General features: G+C 60.4%; 1 protein-coding gene across 1 annotated transcript; it reads left to right on the forward strand.

The window, feature by feature from the left end:
• The first annotated feature begins 16,551 nt into the window (after positions 1–16,551).
• On the forward strand, positions 16,552–18,803 carry LOC112589131 (uncharacterized). Its single transcript, XM_025301252.1, has 4 exons — positions 16,552–16,733; positions 16,866–18,030; positions 18,262–18,470; positions 18,692–18,803. Exons 1-4 carry the CDS (start codon positions 16,552–16,554, stop codon positions 18,801–18,803), a joined length of 1,668 nt encoding a protein of 555 aa, XP_025157037.1.
• The last annotated feature ends 7,867 nt before the right edge of the window (positions 18,804–26,670 follow it).

The following is a 26,670-nucleotide window of genomic DNA, read 5'->3' on the forward strand; positions in this document are numbered from 1 at the left end:
GCTTCTGGGCCGGTGCCAACGGGCACCGGACCCAGATCGCGCCCAGCCCTCCGGATGACCTCCTGACTTCTCCCGTCTGGAGGTCATCTGGAGGGCAACCCGTGTAATATGAAATCGTGGCCCTCACTATAAGAGGGGTTACCGAGTCATCCAGGCCAACGAGGCAGAGCTCCGTCCGCCTCGTCTGCCTGGCGACCACGACCATCCCACACAATGCATCTTGGAGGTCCCTCGCCAGGCGATCGGTTTTCGCCTTGCCGTCGTGGCCAGGGACCTCCAAAATCACCCCCATTCCTGGCACGTATAATTTGAAACTGGCCAGGCTGCAGGCCGACCTATTGGAGGTCGACCTGCTGCCTGGCTTGTGCCATCATGTCCTTTATCGAACCCCTCCGGCAACGCGGTAACAGTAACCATCGGGTTGCGCGGAGGGTTCCGAACTTGTGGCCCTTTGGGTGGGAGGGTCCCATCTTCGGGACCCCTCCCTCCCTGGTCTTCCCACCTTTGGGGGGCGGTGCGACCTTCTTTGCCGCACCGCCTCCCTTTTTAGGGTCAGGTTTGGACTTCTCTTCTGCGGATGGTCGTTACCTTGTCGTGGTGCAGAAGCTTGACAGCCACAATAATCCAACGGGATGGACTCGACTTGGAATCTGAGGATTCCAAGTTCGAGGTTGAACCGAGGAGAGTGGCTACTAAGAGCGACCAATACATGTTTTGAGATGGGCAGCTGCCTCTTGAAGCACTAAGGGACTGGAGGGATGCTCTCGAGAGGCACGAAGGACCCTGCAGCGCGGGCGTTTGGGCTCGTTAGTCTCGCCTTTGGGAGGCAACCAAACAGGGGAAGGACACCCATAAAAACCCCTGGCGATGAGGGCCCGTTAGCCTTTTTTCCAGGCACCCAACGAGGGGACGGAAAACCAATTGTAAAAACCCAGGTATCGGACTCGTTAGTCTGAGAGGTTTCCAGACAACTCGACGAGGGGAAGGAAAACCCACTGCAAAAACCCGGGATAGTAGGCTCGTCAGCCTTGAGCAACCTATTCCGGAGATTGGAAACTCCGTTATCAAACCCGGGCGAGGGCTCGAGAGCTTGACTTTGTGGGCAAGCAACCTATGTGAAGGGGAGGAAGAACCCCAATACCAAACCCGGGCATCGGGATCGTTAGTCTGGGAGGTTGCCAGACAATCCGATGAGGGGAAGGAAAACCCATTGTAAAAACCCGGGTTAGTGGACTCGTTAGCCTTGCGCAACCTATTCCGGAGATTGGCAACTCCGTTATCAAACCCGAGCGAGGGCTCGAGGGTTTGACTTAGTGGGCAAGCAACCTATTATTAGGGGAGGAAGAACCCCAATACCAAACACGGGTGTGCAACTCGTTAGCCTGAAGGCATCTGCACCGGAGAGAAAACTTTATACAAGCCGAGCGTTCGGGCTCCTGAGTCTTGCGGTCCAGACATCCGAAGCGGAGAGAAAACTCTGAACCAAACCGGGCGTTCGGGCTCGTGAGTCTGGCAGTCCAGTCGTCTGAACTAGAGGGAAGGAAGAACCCTGACTAATAAACCCGGGCGTTCGGCTCGTTAGCTTCAGGGCATCAGCACCGGAGAGAAAACTCCGCACAAACCGGGCGTTCGGGCTCGTGAGTCTGGCGGTCCAGACATCCGAAACGGAGAGAGAACTCCGAACCAAACCGGGCGTTCAGGCTTGCGAGCCTGGCGGTCCAGGCACCTGAACTAGAGGGAAGGAAGAACCTGACTAATAAACCCGCGTGATCGGGCCCGTGAGTCTATTTTTCCAAGGCATCCGAACAAGGGGAAGGAAAACCCAATGTAAAAATCGAGGGACGGAAAACCCACGAAAACCCGGGTATCGGACTCGTTAGTTTGGGAGGTTGCTAAACAATCCGACGAGGGGAAGGACACCCACTGTAAAAACCCTGGCTAGTGGGCTCGTTAGCTTTGTGCAACCTATTCCGGAGATTGGAAACTCCGATATCAAACCCGGGCGAGAGCTTGAGAACTTGACTTCGTGGGCAAGCAATCTATTATTAGAGGAGAAAGAACCCCAATGCTAAATCCGGGTGATCGGGCTCGTTAGACTGATGGTGCCAGCCAACCGAATCAGGGGAAGGATACCCAATGTAAAAACCCGGGCGTACGGGCTCGTCAGCCTTTGGGCAACTGCAACAGAGAGCAAATCTGAAAATAACCGGGTGTTCGGGCTCGTGAGTCTGGCAGTCCAGGCAGCCGATACTAGGGGAGGAAGAACCCCGAATAATAAACCCGGGCGATTGGGCCTGTTAGTCTGTCGAACAGACACCAAACGAGAGGAAGGACAACCCAAAGTAAAAACCCGGGAGTTTGGGTTCGTTAGCAGCATGGCGACCAAACCGGAGAGGCAACTTCGTGAACAAACCGGTCGGGTGCTCGGACTCGTGAGACTGGTTTCGCAGTCCACCGAGGAGGAAGGAAGAACCTCAAAGAACAAACCCGGGGTGTCGGCCTCGTCAGCCTAGTGAGGCAGCCGATTATATGAAGTCCACAAGGCAGAACTCGTGTGGTCTAATTCCTCTATACGAGTGCTGAACGGCAACACCTGGCGGAGTGCGTTGCGGACCCCGTGGGTCCTGGTTCTGTCGTTGGGGGGGCCTTTTGTGTGCCGAGGGGTGGAGGATAGTCGGCAACGGTGGGCTTGCACTCACTGATCCGTTAGGCCGAAGTTCCGCGGCGCCTAGGGGACTCGCTCGGCGGCGGGAGCGGGGGTGCTCTCGGAGGACGGGACGGGCTTCTCCTGGGTGTAGGATGGCTCGCCATCTAGAATGAATGTATGTGTGGGGGGTGGGGTACGGAGGGGGCTGGGGACGGCGCTGATTCTCGATGGGTTGGGGCAGTGGCGGTGGTGGACGGGGCCACTTTCGCCACAGTGCCGGAGAGGATATGTGCGTCGAATGAACTAGCTTAGGTCGCCTCCGAAGGAGGGTTTTTCTGGGTGCCGTGTGGGTATTCCTTGAGGAAACTTGGGGGATGTACTCATCGGCGTCCCAGTCTCACCCTCAGCGAGAGGTGCTGGTCGGCTGTTACGGGCGTACGGGTCGTGGAGGTACCGCCACCGTTAGAGGCGGTGCTGCGGCGCTTGCCGCGTGGGCTGGTCGGGCGGGCGTCGGACTGCTGACCCTCCCGGGTCTTGGCAGTCTGATGCCTGTTGTCCAGCCCGGGTGGAGTGGCGGGGTAGCATCGATGGTGGTGATGAAGCCTCTCGGTTGCACTACTGCAGGACTGGGAGACTCTCGTAGCTGGTCGTCCCTGTGCCTTGACCGGTCCTGTAAAGAGTGTATACGGATACACGATATCGCGACCCGAAGCGGTACGGCTGGCGCATGCCGAAAGGCATGACATTTCCGGTGCCGGGATTGTCTGCGGGATGGATGAGTTTCACCACCCACCATTCAGCGTACGACCAACGGTACAACACCCGGTGTCCGGGAAATCTGGATCACACAGTCGGGGGTTATCCGTCCGAAAGGGAGTACCTTGGTGTTCGGCGGCTGGAGGTATTCGGCAACGGGGAAACCGCAGGTGGTGGGCGACCTGATCCGTCAGGCAAAAGCCGTCGAGCATTGGGGCCCCTTCCGGAAGGGATGGCCGTCGATTGTGTCAGGTTGCTGGTCATTGTGTGGGGAATGGGACCAAAATAGTGTCCCCTTTTTTCCCCACAGTGGGCGTCACCTTGACGTGGTGGCCTTGCGTACCCTGATGATGTACAGAGCTGTGCTGGCGCGGGCTTCGGCCCCTGGCAGGTTCTACCATGCCGGAGTGGTCTGTACAGAGGATCCAGACTAAGAGCGTTCATAACACTCCTGGATGGGCAGCTGCCTCCAGGTTTTAACAGGGCCTGGAAGGTCTTATTCGTGGGGCCCAAAGGACCTTATAGCGCGGGCAAAACGGGCTCGTGAGCCGGGTGAAGGCAACCGTTTTAGGGGAAGGAAAACCCTGATTGCAAACCCGTACTTGTCAGGACGTACAACCTGACACAATTGCGATGGGCCAGGGTGCTTCGGCACTCTGGTACAGGGGACTCAGACAACCCCGGCAGACCCTAGCCTACCACACCGTAACCCTAGCTCAGGTCTCTGGGGCCGGGGGTCTCGCCTTAATTGGCCGTACCGCGAGGCGGGTCCTCTATAAAATACCACGTAATCCTACGGTTGAGGCATGCCACGCTTATGGGATGAATGGCAGGTGCGTGACCTGTCGCTAGTGGTTCCTCACCTTGGGCACTTGGCGAACCCAAGGGACACGCTAGCCTTACCCCGGGTAATGCGGGGGCTCTACCCGGGGTCGACGCCCACTTCCCGCCGTTCTCGTGGGACCAAAATGAGACCTCATAATAAAACAAAAAAATTCTTCTCCGAGTCTTCGGACTCAGAGTCCCGTACAGGCGGGTGTAGCAGCCCGCCTAAGAGCTCACCACCTGTTTCGGCAGGTGATTTTTTGAAAGAGGATGAAAGAAGAGCAAGGATGGGCAGAGATCTGCCGGCGGGTGCCATCTCTCATCCCCCTGGGGAGAGAGAACCAATGGACCTCGGAGGAGTAGCCTCCGAGGGGACATCTACTGTGAGAAGCCCATCCCGCTCAACGGTTACGGATGACAGTAACCGGGATTACCGCCCTCACCGGAGTGTTAGTAAGTTGAGCTCTCCGCGGAGGGTTACGAGAACGGCTACCCTACGAGGGACAGACATGTCCCTGGCGTCTGGGGTCCCCGTGGGCCAGGGGACGCCAGTACCAGGGGCCAGCAAGCCTGGCCCCCTCTGCGCGAAAAGAGGCAGAGGGAGTCTGCACGCAGAATAACCGAGGGGGCACTTGGGGCCAACGCCGAGGGGACTGAGAAGGGGGAAGGGGCGTCGGGGACGAGGGTCGCTGGCCCGGTAGTCGTCACCGACAGATTAGTGGCAGACGACACGTTAGTGGTGGCCGAAGGGGGGAACTGGGAGGAGGCCCGCTTCCGCGCGGAGGTGGCAGTCGCATCGGTGACCATCGAAGACCTGGGTCTCAAGGTGGCGCCCCAGAAGACTCAGGCTGTGTTTTTTCACGGCCGGCGTCGGGCATCGCCGGAGACCCGGGTCCTAGCCGATGGCGTCCACGTCCGCGTCGGGCCGACGATGAAATATCTCGGCCTGATGTTGGATAGCCGGTGGTCATTCGGCCCACACTTCAGGCTGCTGCTCCCAAGGTGCGCAAAACCGGCCTGGCCGTGTCCAGGCTGATGCGCGCCCAGGGGTGCCCAGGATGGCAGACTCGCCGCCTGTATGTCGGTGCGGTTCTCTCGATCGCCTTGTACGGGGCGCCTATATCGGCCCCTCAGCTACTAGTCACCGCGGTGGGCAAGAGGCAGCTGAGGCAGGCCCTCAGGCCCCTAATGATCAGGGCGATTCGGGGTTTCCGCACCATGTCATACATGGCGGCGACCACCCTGGCCGGCTCCCCCCTGTGGAGCTCCTCGCCGAGGAGAGGAGGATCCTCTACTGGCGAGTGAAGGTGCTCCGCGAGGGGGGAGAGCTGACGGCCAGGAGCCTGAAGGGCCTGATGACCTAGGCCAGAGACCGCACCCGGGAGCGGTGGGAAGGCTTGTTAGCCGACCCCCGAGGGTCCGGTCTCGCAACGGCCGAGGCTGTCCGCCCCTGTCTGTCGGAAATGACAGACGGGAGGGGGCGTGTAATGTCCTTCCACCTGATGCAGGTATTGACCGGGCATGGATGCTTCAGGAGATAACTGCACCGGATAAGGGAGCCCACCGCTCGGTGCCACCACTGCCCCGAGCAAGAGGACACGGCGCTGAACACCCTAGCCGCCTGCGCAGCATGGGAGGAGCAGCGCCGGGTCCTACTCGGGGTGGTGGACTGCCAAGGCGGGGAGCTCTCGCTCCCGCACCTGGTGCGAGCCACGTGCGGGAGCAAGAGAGCGTGGGACGCGGCGGCCTCCTTCTGCGGTGAGGTAATCTCGCGGAAGGAGGCCGCCGAGTGGAAGCGCCGGCCTGGCAAACGCAGTCGGAGAGGACGGCGGGGCCGGCGCTCCCCCGGGGGAGGGGGAATCGGAAGCGGGCCCGAGGTGGCATCGGACGAGGGGTGGGCGCCTCCCGCGGCCACCTCGGGCCAGGCTCCGTCATTCAGAGGGGAGCGGGGAGGGCAACTCCCGCTCCTCTGCATGATTGGATAGGGGAAAGGGGGAGGTGGGGAACTCGATTGGGGTCGGGCCCACCTCCCCAAAATCCCTTCCTCTCCCTTAAGGAAGAGGGGGAATAAGGAGGAAGGGTGGATGTCCCCTTTCTCCAAGGTGACACTAGAAGGCCAACCGGCGGGGATACCCGCCGGGAACCGCACCTCTCCCACTAATTCCCCGAGAGGGGAAGGGGGTGCGGTACAAGAAGGCAAGGGGCTCTTGGAATAGAGTCCTGGGGCCAGGGGGTTGTGGAGGGAATGCGGGAGCATTTCCCCTAACTCCCCTCCTCATGGTCCGATAGGTAGACATCCCGCAGGTATTTTAGTCGGTAAGAGTCCGACATAACCCCCGCCCCTCCCCAAGGGGGCGGGGGTATCCATAATGGATTTCCCCTGCGTGAACAAAAAAAGTGTTTAGGTTTCTGCCCCGCCCCTTTCCCTTTACCCTTACGGGTGGACACGATAGTCCACCTGTTGCGCCCCTCCCCGTCGGCCGTCGACTGCCGTGGAGGGGGACAAGAAAGGGAGGTCCCGCTGCCCGCAGCTGCGAGCACCGGAGAGGGGAGAACCCTCTCCAGTAACCGCCCTTTGCTGGCGATTTCCGCCTTGAAGCCCCGGACCTGAACCTCCAGAGCCCCAAGGCGTCCGTCCGGACCTCCCTCTCTCGCCATCTCCCCGTAATTTTCGAATGCCACCTCGATCTCCTTGAGGCAGCGCCCAGCCATGTCATTAGACATGCGAGGGGGTTCCCCGTGTAGCCCCCCGCAGTCTTCCTACACGGTTCAACCAGGCGCTCACGGAGGTACTTCACTCCATCAATCGCCTCCGCGGCCTAAGTCTGTTCCAGTCGTGAGGTCCTCCTTACGGGCGGAAGCCCCCTACTGCTGGCGTCTACGCCCCATCTCGACTGCTCCCTCCCGCGCGTTACTGAGAGGAGCACCCCCGGCCGTAGGGACGGGGGACTGGGGACTTCCTTGCCTCAGACCGTAGGGAACTTCTCCCCCGGGAACAGTCGACGCCACGTCTGCGTGGCGGACATAGAGTCCGTACCACGCGCACAGGGAGGTGCACCCCCCTCCCGAGAGACATCCCCGAGAGGAGGGAAGTGCACCTCCCTGTCCCCCCATAATTGGGAAGCAGAGGCTTCCGCCGTCCGCTCCCTCTTTTTGGCGCTCTTGGGACCGACGAAGGTCGAGGGCAAGTCCAACCGACCTACCCTCGGCCCCAGCTGATCCTCAAGAACCTTCCTGCGGGCGGTAGCATGTTCCGACGACGCGCCCGCCTGGCACGCGCCGCCCAGCCCGCAGGTCGATGACGACGGGAGGGTGCCGGGACGATACGCCCCCATCTGCCAGTCCCCGGCTCCGAATACTGGGGCGTTATGCTCCTCATCTTCCATACTCCATAAATGCAGGGGTTTTACGTGACCCTGCATCATGGGTGCAATTTCGGGGTTTTCCTTCCCCTAGACCGGTTGCCTTCACCAGGCTAACGAGCCCGCTCTGCCCGCGCTGTAGGGTCCTTTGGGCCTCACGAATGAGACCTTCCAGACGCTGGTTAAAACCTGAAGGCAGCTGCCCATCCAGGAGTATTATGGACGCTCTTAGTCTGGCCCCTCCGTACAGACCACTCCGGCATGGTAGAACCTGCCAGGGGTCGAAATCCCCGCCGGCACAGCTCTGTACATCATCGGGACACGCAAGCTCACCCACCACGGCAAGGTGGCGTCCACGGGGGAGAAAAAAGGGGACACTTTTTTGGTCCCCTCTCCCACACGATGACCAGTAACCTGGCACAATTGACGGCGATCCCTTCCGAGAGGGTCCCAGTACTCGACAGCTTTTGCCTGACAGAGCAGGTCGCATGCCACCTGCGTGTTCTCCGTTGCCGACTATCTCCAGCCGCCAAATACCAAGGTACCCCCTCCCGGATGGACCACTCCCGATTATGTGCCCCAGGCTTCCCGGACACCAGGTGTTGTACCATTGATCGCATGATGGATGGTAGGTGGTGGACCTCATCCATCCCGCATGCTACCCCGGCACCGTAAATGTCATGCCTTTAGGCATGTGCCAGCCGAACTGCTTCCGAATGCGATATCGTGTGTCCGTATACTCCCTTTACAGGACCGGTCGATGCGCAGGAACGACCAGCTGCGGGAGTCTTCCAGTCCTGCAGTAGTGCATACGTGAGGCCTCATCACCGTCACCGATGCCACGCTACCACTCCCCTCGGGGTTGACCAACCAGGCACCAGCCCGCCGGGTCAGCGGTCCGGCGCCCGCTCGGTCGCCCCTTGGGGTAGGCCGCCACGGCAACGTTTCCAACGGTTGCATGCCTCCACGACCCATACACCCGTAACAGCCGGCCGGCTCCATTTCCATGAGGGTGAGACTAGGACACCGATGAATGCATCCCCCAAGTTTCCTCAAGGAATGCCCACCCGGCACCCAGAAAACCCTTCTTCAGAGGCGACCTAAGCTGGTTCATTCGACACACATGTCCTCTCCGGTACTGAGACGGGGACGGCCCCATCTGTCACCGCCGCAGCCCCACTCCTTCGAGGATCTGTACCGTCGCCAGCCCCCTCTGGACCCTTCCCCCCACACACACACATTCATTCTGGATGGCAAAGCCATTCTATACCCAAGAGGAGCCCGTCCCGTTCCTCGGGAGCACCCCTGTTCCCACCACCGAGCGAACCCCCCGGCCCCCAAGAGCATTGGCCTAACGGATCAGGGGGTGCACGACAGTGCTCGCTCCCCGTTGCTGACTATCCGCCGCCCCCAGAGACCTAGAAGGCTCAACACGACGACGAGACCAGGACCCGCAGGGTCCGCAACGCACTCCGCCAGGTATTGCCGTTCAGCAGCACTCGTATAGAGGAATTAGACCACACGAGTTCTGCCTTGTGGACTTCATACAATCGGCTGCCTCACTAGGCTGACGAGGCCGACACCCCGGGTTTGTTCTTTGAGGTTCTTCCTTCCTCCTCGGTGGACTGCGAAACCAGTCTCACGAGTCCGAGCATCCGACTGGTTTGTTCACGAAGTTGCCTCTCCGGTTTGGCCGCCTCGAGGCTTGGCGAGTCCCAAACACCGCCCCGGAACTAACGAGTCCAAACACCCGACCGGTTTTAATCGGAGATCTCCTCTCCGGTTTGGTTGCAATGCTGCTAACAAGCCCAAACTCCCGGGTTCTTACTTTGGGTTTTCCTTCCCCTCGTTTGGTGTCTGTTGAACAGACAATCAGACCCAATCGCCCGGGTTTATTATTCGGAGTTCTTCCTTCCCTAGTATCGGCTGCCTGGACTGCCAGACTCACGAGTCCGAACGCCCGGTTGTTGTCAGATTCGCTCTTTATTGCAGTCGCCTGAAGGCTAGCGAGCCCGCACGCCCGGGTTTTTACATTGGGTTTTCTTCCTCTGGTTCGGCTGGCTGGCACCACCAGCCTAACGAGCGCGATCACCCGGTTGTAGCATTTAGGTTATTCCACCACTAATAATAGATTGCTTGCCCATGAAGTCAAGCTCTCGAGCTTTCGCCCGGGTTTAATATCGGAGTTTCCGTTCTCCGGAATAGGTTGCACTAGGCTAACGAGTCCACCAGCCCGGGTTTTTACAGTGGGTGTCCTTCCCCGCGTCGGGTTGTTTGGCAACCTCCAAACTAACGAGTCCGATACGCCCGGTTTGGTTCAGAGTTTTCTCTCCGTTTCGGATGTCTGGACCGCCAGACTCACGAGCCCGAACGCCCGGTTTATGCGAAGTTTTCTCTCTGGTGCAGATGCTTTCAGGCTAACGAGTTGCACACCCGGGTTTGGTATTGGGGTTCTTCCTCCCCTAATAATAGGTTGCTTGCCCACGAAGTCAAGCCTTCGAGCCCTCGCCTGGATTTGTTAACGGAGTTGCCAATCTCCGGAATATGTTGCACAAGGCTAACGAGCCCACTAACCCGGGTTTTTACAATGGGTTTTCCTTCCCCTCGTCGGATTGTCTGGCAACCTCCCAGACTAACGAGACCGATGCCCGGGTTTGGTATTGGTGTTCTTCCTCCCCTACACGTAGGTTGCTTGCCCACAAAGTCAAGCTCTCGAGCGCTCGCCCAGGTTTGATAACGGAGTTTCCAATCTGCGGAATAGGTTGCTCAAGGCTGACGGGCCCACTAGACCGGGTTTTTGCAATAGGTTTTCCTTCCCCTCGTCGAGTTGTCTGGAAACCTCCCATACTAACGGGTCCGATACCCGGATTTAGCATTGGGGTTATTCCTCCCCTAATAATTGATTGCTTGCCCATGAAGTCAAGCTCTCAAGCCCTCGCCTGGGTTTGATAACGGAGTTTCCAATCTTCGGAAGGTTGCTCAAGGCTGACGGGCCCACTAGCCCGGGTTTTTGCAGTGAGTTATCCTTCCCATCGTCGGGTTGTCTGGAAACCTCTCAGACTAACGAGTCCGATACCTGGGTTTTTACAATGGATTTTCCGTCCCCTCCTTGGGTGCCTGGAAAATAGGCTAACGGGCCCTCGTCGCCACGAGTTTTTATGAGTGTCCTTCCCCTGTTTGGTTGCCTCCCAATGGCGAGGCTAACAAGCCCAAACGCCCGCGCTGCAGGGTCCTTCGTGCCTCTCGAGAGCATCCCTCCAGTCCTTTAATGCTTCAAGAGGCAACTGCCCATCTCGAAGCGTGTATTGGTCGCTCTTAGTAGCCACTCTCCTCGGTTCATCCTCGAACTTGGACTCCTGAGATTCCAAGTCGAGTCCATCCCTTTGGATCATTGTGGCCATCAAGCTTCTGCACCACGACAAGGTAGCGACCATCCGCAGAAGTAAAGGTTTGTGGGGGTCCCAGTAGGACCCCCCCAAACCCCCCTCGGTGAGGAACCGAGGGGGGACCTACGGCACCTGCCCCCCGGGGCAGGTCTTCCCTCCCCAGGGTTCCCTTCGCCTCCGTATCAAGACAACGGTGGCAGGGGTCACACCCTGGAGAGGGGCTATCCCTCCTGGTGCGGTCGTGCGTGTTCCCACAAGGGGTCGGCCTACCCCTGACTGCTCCTATCTGGCCCATGGGTCCCGGTGGGGGGGCCGCCAGTGGCCACTACCCCACCGGCAGGTCACATGGGACTGGGATGGGGGAGTGTGCGGGGAGAGCTACACCACGCTCTCTACGTCGCCCACTCTTCCCATCCCTCCTCCGCCAGGAGGGTGGCCGAAGCCTCGACCTCCATTGTTTCCACTTCGAAGACCCCCTTCGACTTGTCAGCCGAGGGAGGGTCCGGCACTACGGGAGTGGCCGCTGCTTCCACGTTATCCAGTCCTACTTGATCTATGAAACGATTCAGCCTCCGCCACCCCCCTCACTACCTTACCGGCCTTATCCGGGCCATTGACCGGGGCCGAAGCCCCTTCGAAACCTTTAGCGGCGACACCGCCGGTAGGCTAGGGCTGTACGCAATCCCCAGCCCCCCCCACGTGCCGCCTTTTTCTTCCGCCTCTTTCGACGCGAGACACCCCCTCTCTTTTGGCAGTCCGGGGGACTACCTTACATGCGGTATCACCTATGCGGTGGCCCGCATTCCTCCCCTCATATTGGCACAGGGGACACCGCATTACCTCGGTGCACCCCTGTGTCACGTGACCGGCCCCTCCACATCTAAAACAGCGTCCTGTCAGTCCATTGTCGGACTGGTAGGACGCTGTTATAGCCCTGATCCGGGGTGCGACCCCTATCGCTGAGGACATGATGCAGCGATGAAGGGAGCTGTCTTCCGGGGGGCAGGTGCTGTAGTGGCCCCCTCGGTTCCTCAGAGAGAGGGGGGTCTGGGGAGTCCCGTTAGGGACCTCCACATACCTTCTCCCCCATGGACGCCACCTTGCCGTGGTGGGGGAGTTTGCGGGTTCTGGTGACGTACAGGGCTGTACCGGGGGGGGTTTCGACCCGTGGCAGGTTCTACCATGCCGGGGTGGCCTGTACTGAAGGACCTTATTAAGAGCGTCCATTCCTGGTTGGGCAGCTGCATCCAAGCGATATTTAGGGACTGGAGGGTCGTACATTTACGTCCCAAAGGTCCTTACAGCGCGAGTAGAGCGGGCTCGTCAGCCTTGTGTAGGCAGCCGGTCTAGGGGAAGGAAAACCCCGAATTCAAACTCGAGTGGGTCGGGCTCGTAATAATCCGACATTGGATGTATTCAAATGTGTCAACAAGGAATATTGATTCCCTAGGTCTCAGTACTAGGGGCCGGCGTGTTGGAAGGGATATCGTCCCAGTCCTCCCCACGTCGTTATCCGACGATGGGCTAACCCTGGGGTGCACCGCGGGCTTTAGGGTGGAAGGGACTACTGCGGAGCATCTTGGCTGGGACATGGTCCCGATCTCCGTCATGTCGTCAACCGACGGCGGGTCGTCAGAGGGGAAGAAACTCTCCTACCGGAGCAGGAACAGTGGAGCTATATCTTCCTTCTCTCCTGCCTCCGATAAGGAGGACTATAGATGGTCTCCAACATCTGCCGCTTGCGGCAAGGAAGGCCGTTCCTACCGGGGAGCCAACGTGACGAGCCTGCGTGATAGGATGACCAGGCGGCTATCCAGCGCGGGAACGGCTACCATCAGCCGGAAGGGTGGCCTCCACCGGGAGGCTCGCCGCGTGAGCCCTTGCGGAAAAGAGGAGCGGCCACGCGACGAGGAAAAAGGGCTCCTGTCCAAGGACGGGAAGCACCCCCTCGGCCGCGAGGGAGATGGGATGAGCCCTCGGGAAGAAGCAGGGCGGCTATCCACCGAGGGAGAGTCAGAGGCCTGGGGATCCGAGACAGGGCCTACGACCAAGACGCTCAGCGCGACGCGACCCGGCCCCCTTTGTAGTAAGAAAGGGGCCACGCAGGCGAAGGGTGGTTGCGCGTATGCGAATGTGCGGGGAAAGACAACTCCCGGGAAGCCAGTTATAGCGTCGGACTTAATCCTGTTTCAGGCGTCCAGAATCTGTGATCCGAAAACCGGGAAATTCCTTCGTACAGGAACCGCGGCAATTGTCAACGGGGAGGGTGAGACCAGCACAGTGCTGGGAAAAGGGAAGAAAGAGGGAACTAGCGGTGGCTCCACCTCGTCTATCGGGAAGGAAGTGGAGGAGCTCGCAAAGGTAAAGATCCGGCCGAGGGACTCCAGGGGGAGAAAGCCCACCACCGGGGGCGGAGTTGGCCTCCGTCAAAAGAAAGAGACGGAGGCAATCAGAAGGAAGGTGGTGGAGGAACGAGACTTGTTGAGGGAGGCTGAGGACCTCCTCGGCAGGGGAACGATTCGCACTATGAGCTACAAACGCCCTGCCGAGGAGGTCTTTAAGGACCCTCCTAACAGGGCATTATTGAGAGAGGCTAGGTCGGCAGAGCTGGCTTCGAAGGTTGGCCGCGTACTCGGCGCGGTTCGGCTGATGGCCCGTAGGTCCGGCACGTTAAAAGGGATCTTTGTAGCGCTCCTGAACCACGCCGTAGATACCTCCGAGGCGATCCTATCGACCCTTCTAGCGAGGTTCGCAGCGTACGACGGAGGGGAGGATGACGCCTCTGTAGCCTGGGAGGAAATGGCGGCGATGAGGGAAGAACTCCATGGAATAAGGATGCGGAATAGGGAGCTGGAAGAGGAGCTTAGCGCAGCCAGGGCGGCTGTAAGTGAGAGTCCCACTCCCGCTTCTCCAAACACAAATGGAAGAAGAACTTTCGCCCAGGTAGTATCAGGTAGCGGCCACTCGAATACGGAGTACGAGAGGAAGGGAGCACCTAACCGTAAGAAGGCCAGGAGATTAACAAAAAGAAAAGTGGTGAAAGCCGCCATTCAGGAGGATGCAAGCTCCACAGAGGATATGGAAGTGGAAGAAGGTAATATTAGAGTCTACAACGGTAATTTAGACCTTTTCAGTAGAGAAGAGACCACTGCCCCTATGCAGAAGGTCTATAGACCCGGAGGTACTGGGGCAGAAGATGGAGCTTGATGACTTTCTGGCAATAAGCAGTTTGGATGCTAGTACCAGAGAGTTGTATAATCAACTGTCAGGGGGAATAGAGGCATTTGTGGATGCGAAGGCGAGCCTCCTGCGAGCGATACATACAAGTGTCTATCGCAGGAGCTCGATCGGCTCACGTCGCAGAGGGGGAATATAATGAAGGGCACGTCAGGGGGCGCGGCCCCGGAGCCAGTGGTGCGGGCTGGGCCCCCCGACCCTGCCCCACTCCCGAGGGAGAAGGCATTAGCCAACCCGGTCGGTGGTGGGGGGAGGAGGTTGAAAGGTCTGCATCCAGTGCCTCTAGGACTAAGACCCAGAAGAGGAAAGACCGAAAGAAAAAACAAGCAGAAGAGGAAGCAGGCGGCATTCATCAGAGGCGTGGAGACGGCTGCGCTGAACTCGGGGAGACGGGGACTAAACACCCTCCAGGAGGAAGGTGTCATGACGTATGCGCAGGCGACTGCTCGTGCGAGGGATGAGAAGAGGTTGGAGGGACCCGAGAAGAGGCCCACCAACAGATCCCAGTCCATCAAGGAGTCGGAGGGACAATGCACGACGGTGAGGAGCCGGAAGGAGAAGGAGAGTATGAAGAAGGAAGGAAGGAGAGGAGCTTCTCCTCCCGTCAGTCCTCCTCCCCAGTCCATCTCCAGGAAGAAAAAGGAGGGGACTGAGGTCGTCGAGGTCGGCCGCCATCACCTTCACGTGCCCTGACGGAGAATATGGCCAGTATGGCCTCATGGCAGAGGCGAGGCGCCGAATCAAGCCGGCGGACCTGGGGATTCCGAGATCTCTTAAGGTCCGCCGGGCCTTCACGGGGGCCTTGCTTGTAGAGATGCCTGGTCTCAACGCCGGGCCACCAGCAGACCGGCTTGCGGAGGAGCTCCGCAAGCTGGCGGCTGAGAAAGGCCCCGAGTACCGGGTCCAGAGACCGGTGAGGACCGCGACGCTGTGGCTCACCGGCCCGGACCTGACGATCGGGATCTAGGAGATGACGGTGGCTGTATCCTTCGCTGGGGGGAGGGGTGCTCGCCCGCAGAGGGGTCTGTGGGCGAGCTCCTGGTACCCCAGCGAGGGATGGCGACGGTCGTGGTGCGGTGTCCGCAGGCGGCGGCCTCTAAGGTCGCTACTACGGAGCGGATCCAGTTAGGCTGGACCCACGCCGGGGTGGTGGTGCTGCTCGCTTGCACGACGCTTTGCTACAGGTATCTGGAGCGAGGGTACGTGCGCCAGCGGTGCAGAAACACCGCCGACCACAGCGATACCTGTTATCGCTGCGGTACCCCCTGTCACCGCACCAAGGACTGTGAGGCGGCCTCAGCGAAATGTGCGGTATGTACCGAGAAGGGGGGCCCGGCCGACTACAAAGTTGGTGGGCCGGCCTGCAAACCTCCGACGAATCGGGGGAGGAGGGGGAAGAGGAATGTCGAGGAAGGCAGGGCTGAAGAGGGGGCAGGGGCCCCTCCCCCACCATCCGAGAGAACCCCCCGCAAAGACGGGGGAGGTCGAAACGGCTTCCCCCCAAAGAGGGACTTGGAAGGGGAAAAGAGACGATCCCCCACATCCAACCCCATGGAGTTGGAATGGCCAGGGGAGATTGTAACCGAGGCCATGGTCCACTGGAACCCGGAGCAGGCGGAGCCGCTCCAGCAGAGCACGGCCAGGAAGAGAGGGGCGGACACCGCTGAGCCAGAGGATCCGGAGAAAGGAGACACCGGATCGCTGGAGGCGGAGAAGATGAGGAGAGTGGTGCCAAAGAACCCACTCCCAACTGTCCTAGAAGAAGGGGAGTCGGAGGCTGCGCCCCCTCCGGCTCCCGATATGGTGGACCCCTCCTCATACTCCCCAGAGGAGGGGGACACTGAAGTAGGGATTCCCTGCACCTCCGCGGAGAAAGCCGACGATGAGGCGACAGGTGTTGAAGCCATCACGGCCGAAACCCCCCCAGATGGAGCCGGTACGACACTCCTGTCGCCTGAGGTTCCCTCTGAGGGGGTAGAGATAAGAAGCCCGGAGGAGGAGCTGAAAGCCTAGCTTTCACGCCCCTTCTTCGGATCCTATAGGCTAATCCTGGCCCCGGCCGACGAGCCTAGGATCTCCTAGTCCACGGACTGCGCGAACTGGGGCCGGGCTAGGGGTGGTCGCCGAGCCGTCCTGGATCCCAGTATCCATTCTGACTGGTTCAGGAGCCAGGACGGCTGGGTGGCCGTGGTGGCACACCCCGCCACGGGGTCCCCCTCTGCAAATGTAGGAAGAAGGGGACCTCGTACGTGGCGGTTGACTGGAGGCCTGTTACTATAGTGCGGTACATCTGCACCCCCGCAGAAACGAGGCCGGTCTCGGCGATTTGCCCTACATAATGGGGATCCTTGACGAGGTCGAGGACGTGGTGCGGCAGTGCCACCCCCGACCTATTGTAGTTGCCGGGGACTTCAATGCCCACTGTACGGAGTGGGGTTGCCGTCACCGGCAGGGGGATCCCCGGAGGGGCGACGCCGTGATCGGTTGGGCGGCGGGACTCGGCCTCCTGTTGATGAACAGGTGTTCGGCCAGCACCTGTGTGTAGCCGAGTGGGGAGTCGGTCGTTGATCTGACCTGGGCCTCTCCTTCGGCCGCCCGGATGTTCCGGGAGTGGGCGGTGGTAACCGAGGGCGAAAACTTGTCTGACCACAGATATGTTCTCTGGGCCCTCGGTCCCCGAGCCCCTCCGCAGGTGCTGGACTGCCGCCCTAGGGGGGAACCAGGATTCCCCCCACCGAGATGGGCCCTCAGTCAACTCGATGCGGATATGTTCCGGGCGGCCGCCCTCGCAGCCACTTGGCACCTTGATGAGAGGGCAGGTGAGTGGGAAACTAGCCCCCTGGAAGGGGCTAGGAAACTGGTGGGCATCGTAACGTCAGTCTGCGACGTTGCGATACCCCGATTCCACCCCCGTCGGCGCCGGGCTGCTTACTGGTGGACGGCGCACATCGCTGAATTGCGAAAGGCTGCCGTCCGAGTTAGACGGGAGTCTACCTGGGCCCGGCGACACGACGAGGAAGCTGTGAGGGAGAGGGAGGGCTATCTCCAGGCGAGAGAAGCCCTTAAGGCTGCCATGGTCGAGGCTAAAAAGGGAGCCTGGGAGCAACTGGTGAACTCCCTGGATGAAGACCCGTGGGGGTGCCCGTACAAGCGGACGGTCGGAAGGATCCGTCCGTGGGCGCCGCCGCCGACGGAGTCGATGGACCCCCAGGACCTTGAAGAGCTCCTAAACACCCTCTTTCCGAGGGTGGAGATGTGCCCCCCTCGGATCCCAATCCCCGAGGAGGAGGACTGGGACGAGGACTTGGGGGTCAATCCAGAGGAGTTCGCCAGAGCCAGGAAGAAGCTGGGGGCCAAGGACAAGGCCCCTGGTCCCGACGGCATTTCTGGCCGCGCCTGGGCTCTCGCCCTCGGCGAAGGGAGCATGCCCGCAGCCATGAGGGGTATGATCAACGGTTGTCTCAAGGAGGGGGTCTTTCCCCAGGAGTGGAGGAGGGCGAAGTTGGTCCTCCTCCCGAAGGCGAGCGAGACGCCTGACGGACCGCCGGCCTACAGGCCGATTTGCCTGCTGGACGAGGCGGGCAAGATGATGGAGCGCATCGTTGCGGACCGCCTCGTGCAGCATATGTCCTCAGAGGGGCCGGACCTCCACGACAGGCAATACGGGTTTAGGCCCGGACGGTCAACACTGGACGCCGTCCAGTACGTCCGGGACCTGACCCACACCGTCGTGGAGGAGAGGGGTTGTCGGCGTATCCTTAGATATCACCAATACCTTCAACACCCTGCCCTGGCCGGAGATTGGGCGGATGCTCGAGTACCATCGAGTGCCTACCTATCTCCGGCGCATCCTGGAGGCCTATTTCGGGGACAGGGACCTCGCCTATTCGGGTCAGGGCGGGGTCCAGGGCCAACGGTTAATGGAACTCGGTGTGCCGCAGGGGTCCATTTTGGGCCCCCTGCTATGGGACATCGCGTTCGATAGGGTCTTGCGAATGCCCCTCCCCCCGGCTGCCATGTCATCTGTTATGCGGGTGTTTTATCACAGTATTGCCACGAGTTTGTGTCGTCAGACGAATTGGATCTTATGTGGCGAGCACCTCAGGGTGTTAGTCGCACTCAGCAACACCGGTCGCGCTGGATTTGGCAGCCGTCGGGGCGCAGTGCGCGTTATGAATCTACTTCACAAGTCAAGTCGAGGAAAGAAAGTATTGCCTCGCCCATCACTTGTAATCCACTTGTAATCTATGACGAAATGTGAGATACACGAAATACGATTTCCCGGCGTGATTGGTCGCAATGTCGACCTAGCGTCGAGAAAATACTTGAAATGCACGAAACAATGGTACATACGAAATAATGGATCACAAGCGAAGAGGTATCAGAAAGAATACACGGGTAGCCAAATGCCTCGTCATCTGATTAGTGACGCAAAAGGGATAAACTAGATTTATACCCATCATTCCTATCTAATTTAGAGAAAGAGTAAACTTCGAACACTGGCACAAGTTGCAAATCAATGGCTCAAAAACAATGGCTCAAAGCAAACACTTCATAGTTGAAGATGTTATAAGGCAACCGCAGAACTAAGCTATATAGCATCCAAGGAAGAAAGACAGGAAGGTGGGGTCTGGTCTGCAAGAGCTTACCTGCTCGTAGCCGGACACCCTACCAGTTGTCTCTAGGCATGCGTACACATGGAAGAGGGAATTAAAGTTCGTGGCTTGAACAGTTTGGTGTGCCCCTATCTAAGGGGTGCCATCTACATCTTTCTCGGAAGGCCGCAGCCAGCTTCTGTGTGTGCGTAAGAGACAACTGAAGGGCGCGAGAGCCAAGGAAGCGGAGAATAGCCCACAACCTAGCTCGAGCGCCATGGAAAGTGCCGTTTCACGATGGCCCCCATTGAGGTACTTAACGATATCTGCCTTCCATACCATACGAAATTCGTGTATAATTATAAATCAAATATAGCTAATATATAACAAGAGGAGGATATATAATCAGGAGGATGGTGGCTCCACCACCTCCCCCCCAAACTGCACCTCCCCCTCCACCACCAATACAACCGAGAAGGGCCCAGAAACCACGCCAAGATGCCCATTAGACACCGAAGCGGAAAGGGACAATGCGGCGGCGACCCGATAGGAAAGGGGCAACGGCGACGGCAGTGGCGCCGGTACCTCCTGCCCCAACAGTAGTAGGAAGAACGAGGAGGGGGATTACATCCACCCCCAGCTGCCAGCCGGCCCCAAGGACAGGGGTCGGATGAAGATAAGGGGGGGAGAGAGTGCGGCGATGAAATCGCCAACAGTCCCCCCTCTCTCTCTCCCACCATATAAACCCATTGAAGATGGGCATTACGAGAGGGATCTCTGACTCCCCCCAGCCTCTGTAAAGAGCTGGGAGTGCCCGACTGCTAGGACACCTAATTATTCACCCCCTAACTGCCGGGCAGGAGGGTGGGGAGCTGAGCGTGGACTCCCAGTACCCCAGTCAGCCCTCCAAACATAGGGCGGTCGGCTGAGGAGGTGGATCAGCCGATCGCACAACATTACTTTGGCGGCGTCCCGCTTGGCTGGGAACAGTTATTGAAGCGCAGTTTTTCTGGCTGGCGGCTTCCCCCTTCCCAGCCAGAGAGGCAGGGTGTGAGGAGTGGAAGGGGAGCAGTGGTTGAAGAGGAGCTTCAGCTCGTTTCCCCCTCCCCCCCTTTCGAGGGAAAAACGGTGATGGTCGCACATCTGGACTCAGGGCCCCGACAGCAGTTACGTAGGCTCCGGGGCTCCGATCCAAGTCCCTTCGCAGCGCCACCCGGGGAGGTTTTAGCCGGTAGGAGTCCGGCATAATCCTGGCCTTTTTTTTGTTCACGCAGGGGAAATCCATCATGGATACCCCCGTCCCCGACGAAGGTTATGTCGGACTCATACCGACTAAAACCCCTGCGACATGTCTACCTGTCGGACCGTGAGGAGGGGAGTTAGGGGAACTGCTCCCGCATTCCCTCCCCAACCCCCGGCCCCAGGGCTCTAGTTCAAGAGCCTCTCGCCTTCTTGTACCGCACCCCTCCCTTCCCCTCTCAGGGAATTAGTGGGAGGGGTGCGGTCCCCGGCGGGTATCCCCGCCGGTTGGCCTTCTGGAGAAAGGGGACATCCACCCTTCCTTCTTATCCCCCCTTTTCCTTAAGAGAAGAGAGGGGATATTTGGGGAGGTGGGCCCGACCCCAAACGGGTTCCCCACCTCCCCTTTCCCCCTGTCCGTTCGCTCAGAGGAGCGGGTTGAGTCCTCCCCGCTCCCCCCCGAGCGACGGAGCCTGGCCCGAGGTGGTCGAGGAAGGCGTCGGCCCGTGTGAGCCTCCGCCCTCTCCTCTTCCGACTCCACCTCGGGCCCGCTTCCGACTCGCCCTCCCCCGGGGGAGCGCCGGCCCCGCCGTCCTCTCCGACGGCGTTTGCCGGGCAGGCGCCTTCACTCGGCGGCCTCCTTCCGGGAGATCACCTCCCCGCAGAAGGAGGCTGCCGCGTCCCACGCTTCTCGCTCCCGCACATAGCTCGCACCAGGTGCGGGAGCGAGAGCTCCCCGTCTTGGCAGTCCACCGCCCCGAGCAGGATCCGGCGCTGCTCCTCCCATTCTGTGCAGGCGACTAGGGTTTACAGCGCCGTGTCCTCTTGCTCGGGGCAGTGGTGGCACCGAGCGGTGGGCTCCTTCCTTATCCGACGCAAGTATCTTCCAAAACATCCATGCCCGATCAATACCTGCACCAGGTGGAAGGACATTCCAAGCCCCTTCCTGTCTGTCATTTCCGACAGACAGGGGCGGACAGCCTCGGCCGTTGCGAGACCGGACCCTCGGGGGCCGGCTAATAAGCCTTCCCATCTCTCCCGGGTCCGGTCTCTGGCCTGGGTCATGAGGCCCTTCAGGCCCCTGGCCGTCAGCTCTCCCCCTCGCGGATCTCCTTCACTCGCCAGTAGAGAATCCTTCTCTCCTCGGCGAGGAGCTTCACAGCGGGGGAGCCGGACAGGGTGGTCGCCGCCATGTACGACACGGTGCGGAACCCCCGAATCGCCCTGATCATTAGGGGCCTGAGGGCCTGCCTCAGCTACCTCTTGGCCGCCGCAGTGGCCAGCAACTGAGGGGCCCATATAGGCGCCCCGTACAGGGCGATCGAGACAACCGCACCGACAGGCGGCTAGCCTGCCATCCTGGGTCCCCTCTGGGCGCGCATCAACCTAGCTACAGCTAAGCCGGCTTTGCGCACCCTGGGGGCGAGCAGCCTGAAGTGTGGGCCGAATGACCACCGGCAGTCCAACGTCAGGCCGAGATACTTCATCGTCGGCCCGACGCGGATGTGGACGCCATCGACTTGGACCTGGGTCTCCGGCGACGCCTCTCGACTGCCGTCGTGAAAAAACACGGTTTCAGTCTTGAGGGGCGCCACCTTAAGACCCAGGTCTCCGATGGTTCCTACCACCGATGCCACTGCCACCTCCGTGCGGAAGAGGGCCTCCCCCAGTTCTCCCCTTCGGCCACAACTAGCGCGTCATCTGCGTAGCAGATGACGTGGCAGCCGTCGGAGAGCGGAGTACGAAGAACCCGGTCGAAGCTGATGTCCAATAGCAGGGGGCCGAGCACCGACCCCTGCGGGACACCGCGCTCCATAGTGCGCCTGCCTTGAACCCAGCCTTCTTTGCTGAAGGCGAGGTCTCTGTCCCCGAAGTAGGCGGACATTATCCGCCGGAGATAGGCGGGCACCTCGTAGTGCTCGATGGCCCGTCCTATCTCCGGCCAGGGCAGGGTGTTGAAGGCATTTGATGTGTCTAACGACACAGCCAGCAACACCCCGCCCCTTATCTCCACGACCGCCCGGGTCAGGTCCCGGACCCACTGAATTGCATCCAGTGTAGATCGTCCGGGCCTGAAGCCGTATTGGCGGTCGTGGAGATCCAGCCCACTCGAGGACATGTGCTGGACGAGGCGGTCGGCAATGATGCGCTCCAGCATCTTGCCCGCCTCGTCCAGCAGGCAAGTCGACATGTAGGCTGACGCACTACCGGGCTCTTTGCCCTCCTTCGGGAGGAGGGCCAACTTGGCCCTCCTCCACTCTGGGGGGAAGACCCCCTCCCTTAGGCACCTGGTCATGACCCTGCACATGGCCGTGGACAGGTCCATCTCAGCCAGCGCGAGAGCCCAGGCGCGTCCCGGAATCGCGTCGGGGCTTCGCCGTTGACCCCGAACTTTCTCCGGGTCTTGGCAAGCTCCTCTGGAGTGACCTCCAGGCCCTCGTCCGAGTCTTCCTCCCCCATCTTTGGGGGAGCGATCACCGGAGGGCCCCCTTCCGCCCTTGGAAAAAGGGCGTCCAGGAACCTATCGAGGGCCTGGGGGTCTAACGTTTCCGTTTGCGGGGGCGCCCAAGGACGGATCTTTCCCATCATCCTTTTGTATGGGCGCCCCCACGGATCGTCGTCCAGGGAGCCTACCAATTGCTCCCAGGCTTCGCGCTTGGCCTTCTTGATGGCCGCTTTGAGGACTACCCTGGCTGCAAAGTAGTCCTCTTTTGCCCTTGCGGCATCCCCGTCTCGTCGCCGGGCACGCGTATACGCTCTTCTGGCGCGGTCGGAGGCACCGCGGAGTGCCGCGATGTCCTCGGACCACCAATCGCTGCCCGGGGCTGACGGGGGTGGGAACGGGGCATCGCGGCGTCGCATGCCGACGCCACTATCCCCGTTATCTCTGCGGCCCCTTCCTGGGGGCCGGGGTCCCACTCACCTGGCTCTATATGCCAGGTGGCCTGGCGATGTGGAACCTGTCCACATCGAGTCGACTGAGGGCTCATCTTTTTGGGAGAGGATAAGTCCTCTCCCCGGGGCGGCGAGCCGGCACCTGTCTCGGTTTGGGGAGGCGGAGGGCCCAGACTATATATCTATGGTCAGATAGCGTCTCGCCCTCCGCCTCCACCCTCCATTCCGAAATCGTTCTTGCAGCCGAGAGGGAGGCCCAGGTCAAGTCATTGACCGATGAACCCCCTCCCGGCCTCACGGAGGTGCCGGTGGACCCACTGTTTACTAACAGAAGGCCCAATCCCGCCGCCCAGCCGATGACCGCCTCGCCCCTGGGATGCCGCTGCCGGGAACTGCAACCCCACTCCTCGGATTAGGCGTTGAAATCCCCGGCAATCACGACAGATCGGGGATGGCACTTGCGTATCAAATCCCCGACCCTGTCTAGGATCCCTTTTATGCGGGCGGGGCTGCCAAGTCCGGCTTTGTTTCTGTGGTGGGGCAGATACACCCCCACCACAGTCACGGGTCCCTAATCGACCGCCACGTACGAGGACCCCTTTTTCCTTAAAACACAGGGAGGGGTCCCCGCTGCAGGGTCAACCATCATGGCCACCGAGCCGTCCGGGCTGCCGAACCAGCATTCGCTGCTGATCGGCATCCAGTTCGGCTCGGTGGCCAACCCCAGCCCGGCGCCCAGTTCCCGGATCCTGTGTACCCACAGGTCCTGGGCCAGGGCGCCGCGGCCGAGGTTTGCCTGTAGCACCCGGAGTGGCGTGAAGGCTAAGCCTTACACGCCTCCTCCTGGCTGTCTACTTTCACCCCCTCTTGGGAGATCTCCGGCGGCTGGACCGCTTCGGTCTCCCCAGAGGGGGTTTCGGCATCTTAGTGGCTACGACCTGTGCCTCTTCGTGCACGGAGGGCGACTGCCTCACGGGTGTCCCTGCCTGTTCGTCTGCCTCTTCTGGGGGGTATGAGGGGGAATCATCCACAATCAGAAAGGGAACAAGTGGTGAATCACCCTCTGCCTCCCCTCCACCTAGGGTGGTTAGGGGAGAGTTTTCCGACTGCACCCGCCTTACCTTTTTATTATCCCCCGATGATCCGTTAGTCCCCTCCTTCCTTCGCTCGTCCCCCCTCCTCTTTCTCTGGGGCAGCTCGACCTCCATCAGGACCGGCGTCAACGCTCGGTCGGGAATCCCCCAGGACGCCAAGGAGGAGTCCTTCTCCTCCTGGTCTCCCGAAAAGTTTCTCTCTTCCCTCGTTGTGGAGAAGGCCGGGCTGGCCTTCTCCGGCTGCTTGAGTTCCTCCTGGGGGGGGGGTCGGGCATCCCACTCTTCCTTTCCCTCAACCACGACGGCAGCTTCCCTTTCCCCCGCGTTTTTGCCCCCCTCCCTCTCCTGTTGGAGGGCTTGCAGGCAGGTCCTCCGATCTTATGATCGGAAGGCCTGCCCACCTCGGCGCAGACCGGGCAGCGAGCCGCCCCTGGCATCCCTTGACGCGGTGGCCGGGGTTACCGCAGCGGTAGCAAAGCCCACTGCGGTCGATGGCGCTATCGCACCGCTCGCGCACATGCCCCCGTTCCAGGCACCGGTAGCATAACTTGGTGCGAGCGGGCAGCGCCACCACCCTGGCGCGAGTCCACCCAACTTGGACTCGCTCCGCGGCGACTGCCTTCGCGGCTGCCGCCAGCGGACACCGCATCACCGCTGTGCCGGTTCCCCACCGGGAGACACTTTCATCGCCGGAGGAAACCTCCTGCATGCATCCCCCGGCGAGGACTACCGCGGCCGCCACCTCATCGGCCCCGGTTGTCGCATCTAGGCCGGTCAATCGCAGCACTGCGATCTTGACCGGCCTTCGGATGCGAAAACCAGGGCCTTTCTCCGCCGATAGGTTGCGGAGCTCCTCCGCAAGCCGGTCGGCGGCTGCCCCCGCGATAAGGCCAGGCATCTCCACCAGCATATCCCTGTTAAGGGTCTGAGTCACCCTCAGGGACCCTGGGATGCCCAGGTCAGCTGGTTTTATGCGGCGCTTGGTCTCAACCATGAATTCCCGATACCGATCGGGGGGGGGGCAGGTGATGGTGACGGCCGCGCTCTTTGGCGGCTTCGGCTTACCCGGTCTCGCCATCTTCCTCTCCTTCTTTGCCCCAGCTTGTTTGGCAGGGGGTAAGGAAGAGGGGTGGGCGCCTTACTCCCCCTCCCTCCTCTCCCTCCTCCCCAAGACCTGGGACCAAGTCTCCTCCTTACCCTTTCCTGCCTGAAGTGCGAATCTTAATCCTTCCTCTATCCCTAGTCCCTCCTTCTTCGCTGGAATTCCCGGGGTCTGCATTCCTTTCTTTTGTGCTATCTCCCTCTCCCTGTCTTTCAGGAATCTAACCCTCGCCTTTTTCCTTTTCTTCTTCTCCCTGGCTTTCTCCCTCTTCCTTGCTCCTTGCTCCGCTGTAGCTCGGTGCACCTGGGCCTGACTTCCTTTTCCACTGCGGCTCTCCTCCTTTACCTCTTCCCTCCCTTTGTGGATCTGGGCAGTTGCTTCTGCAGGGGTCCCCGTCCCCCCTGCTACCCGGCTCCCATCCCATCCCCAGACGAGGTGAGGTTTCTGGTCTGTCAGCCTCCTCACCCCGCCCGGGGATGTCCGGGCCGCGTCAGCCATTGAGGCGTACAGCTCCACCCGCATCTTGCCCTGCTCTGGTCTCCACGCCGGAGAGGGAGTCTCCTCCGAGAGTCTGTCATCGTAGACAGGACATTTCCCCGTATGAGCCTCCCTCTCTCTTACCTCTCCCCTGAAGGAGGAAGAGGAGGAGGAGGCAATTCTCGCCACTCTCCTCTTCCTCTTTTTCTTCCTTCTTTTCTCCTCCTGCCCCTCCTCCTCCGCCGATGTGGAAGTTCCCCCGCTCACCACTTCAGCGTATGTCCTCCTTGCTGGCTCCGGATGGGGGGGGGGCTGAGTACGGGCCTCTCGGGCCCTGCTCTCCTGAAGCTCCTGTTGGAGCTTCATGTTCTCCGCTCTTAGTGTCCTTATACTTCCCCTCAGATCCTCCAATTCCTTGGTCACCTCCAGTCTCGCTGCTCCTTCGCCTTCTTGCGCCGCTACCCTGACGATCAAGGTCGACATAGCCGCATGCGTGGTGACCGTGGCTCTGTTCAACAGGCTGGTAAACGTGCCCTTGAGTGCATTCGAGCGCTTTGTCACCAACCTGACCGCACTCAGGGCACGTCTCACCTCGTCTGCAAGCTCTGCCGACCCCGCCCCTCTGAGGGGCCCCACTGAGGATCTGTCTTTAAACACTTCCTCAGCGGGGCGTTTATCCGCCAGGGTGTGGCAGATAACCCTTTCAAGGAGGCTCCATGCCTCCCTCTTCAGTTTCTTGAGGCGCTCCTCCTTCCTCTCCTTTACCTCCCTTTCCTTTCTCTCCTTCATGCCGACCCCTAGGCCCGTAGTAGCTGGTATTCCCCTTTTCTTCTTCTCGGGTACCAGAGCTGGTACCGGTCCCTCCACCATCTCCACCGCCGTAGAGGATTCCCCACTAGTGGACGGCCTCCCCCTCTTTTTCCCCGTGGCCGCTGGTGGTTGCAGCAGGGTCCTTTCCTCCGTTTTGCGGATCCGGTACCTAAACCCTTGGGAGAGGAGGATGTCAGTGACTACTACCGGACCAGCGACCCTTGTCCCCGACACCTCCTCCCCCT

Source organism: Harpegnathos saltator, unplaced genomic scaffold (assembly GCF_003227715.2).
Source record: "Harpegnathos saltator strain DR-91 unplaced genomic scaffold, Hsal_v8.6 scaffold112, whole genome shotgun sequence".
Lineage (NCBI taxonomy): Eukaryota > Metazoa > Arthropoda > Insecta > Hymenoptera > Formicidae > Harpegnathos > Harpegnathos saltator.

What these genes read in the sequence shown, in the direction of transcription:
- LOC112589131 (XM_025301252.1), top strand. Translation starts at nt 16,552, where the DNA reads ATGGGGATCCTTGACGAGGTCGAGGACGTGGTGCGGCAGTGCCACCCC. An exon ending in GAGATTGGGCGGATGCTCGA is followed by an intron (nt 18,031 to 18,261) that starts GTACCATCGAGT and finishes GTTTTATCACAG; the next exon opens with TATTGCCACGAGTTTGTGTC. An exon ending in CTTGTAATCTATGACGAAAT is followed by an intron (nt 18,471 to 18,691) that starts GTGAGATACACG and finishes TATCTAATTTAG; the next exon opens with AGAAAGAGTAAACTTCGAAC.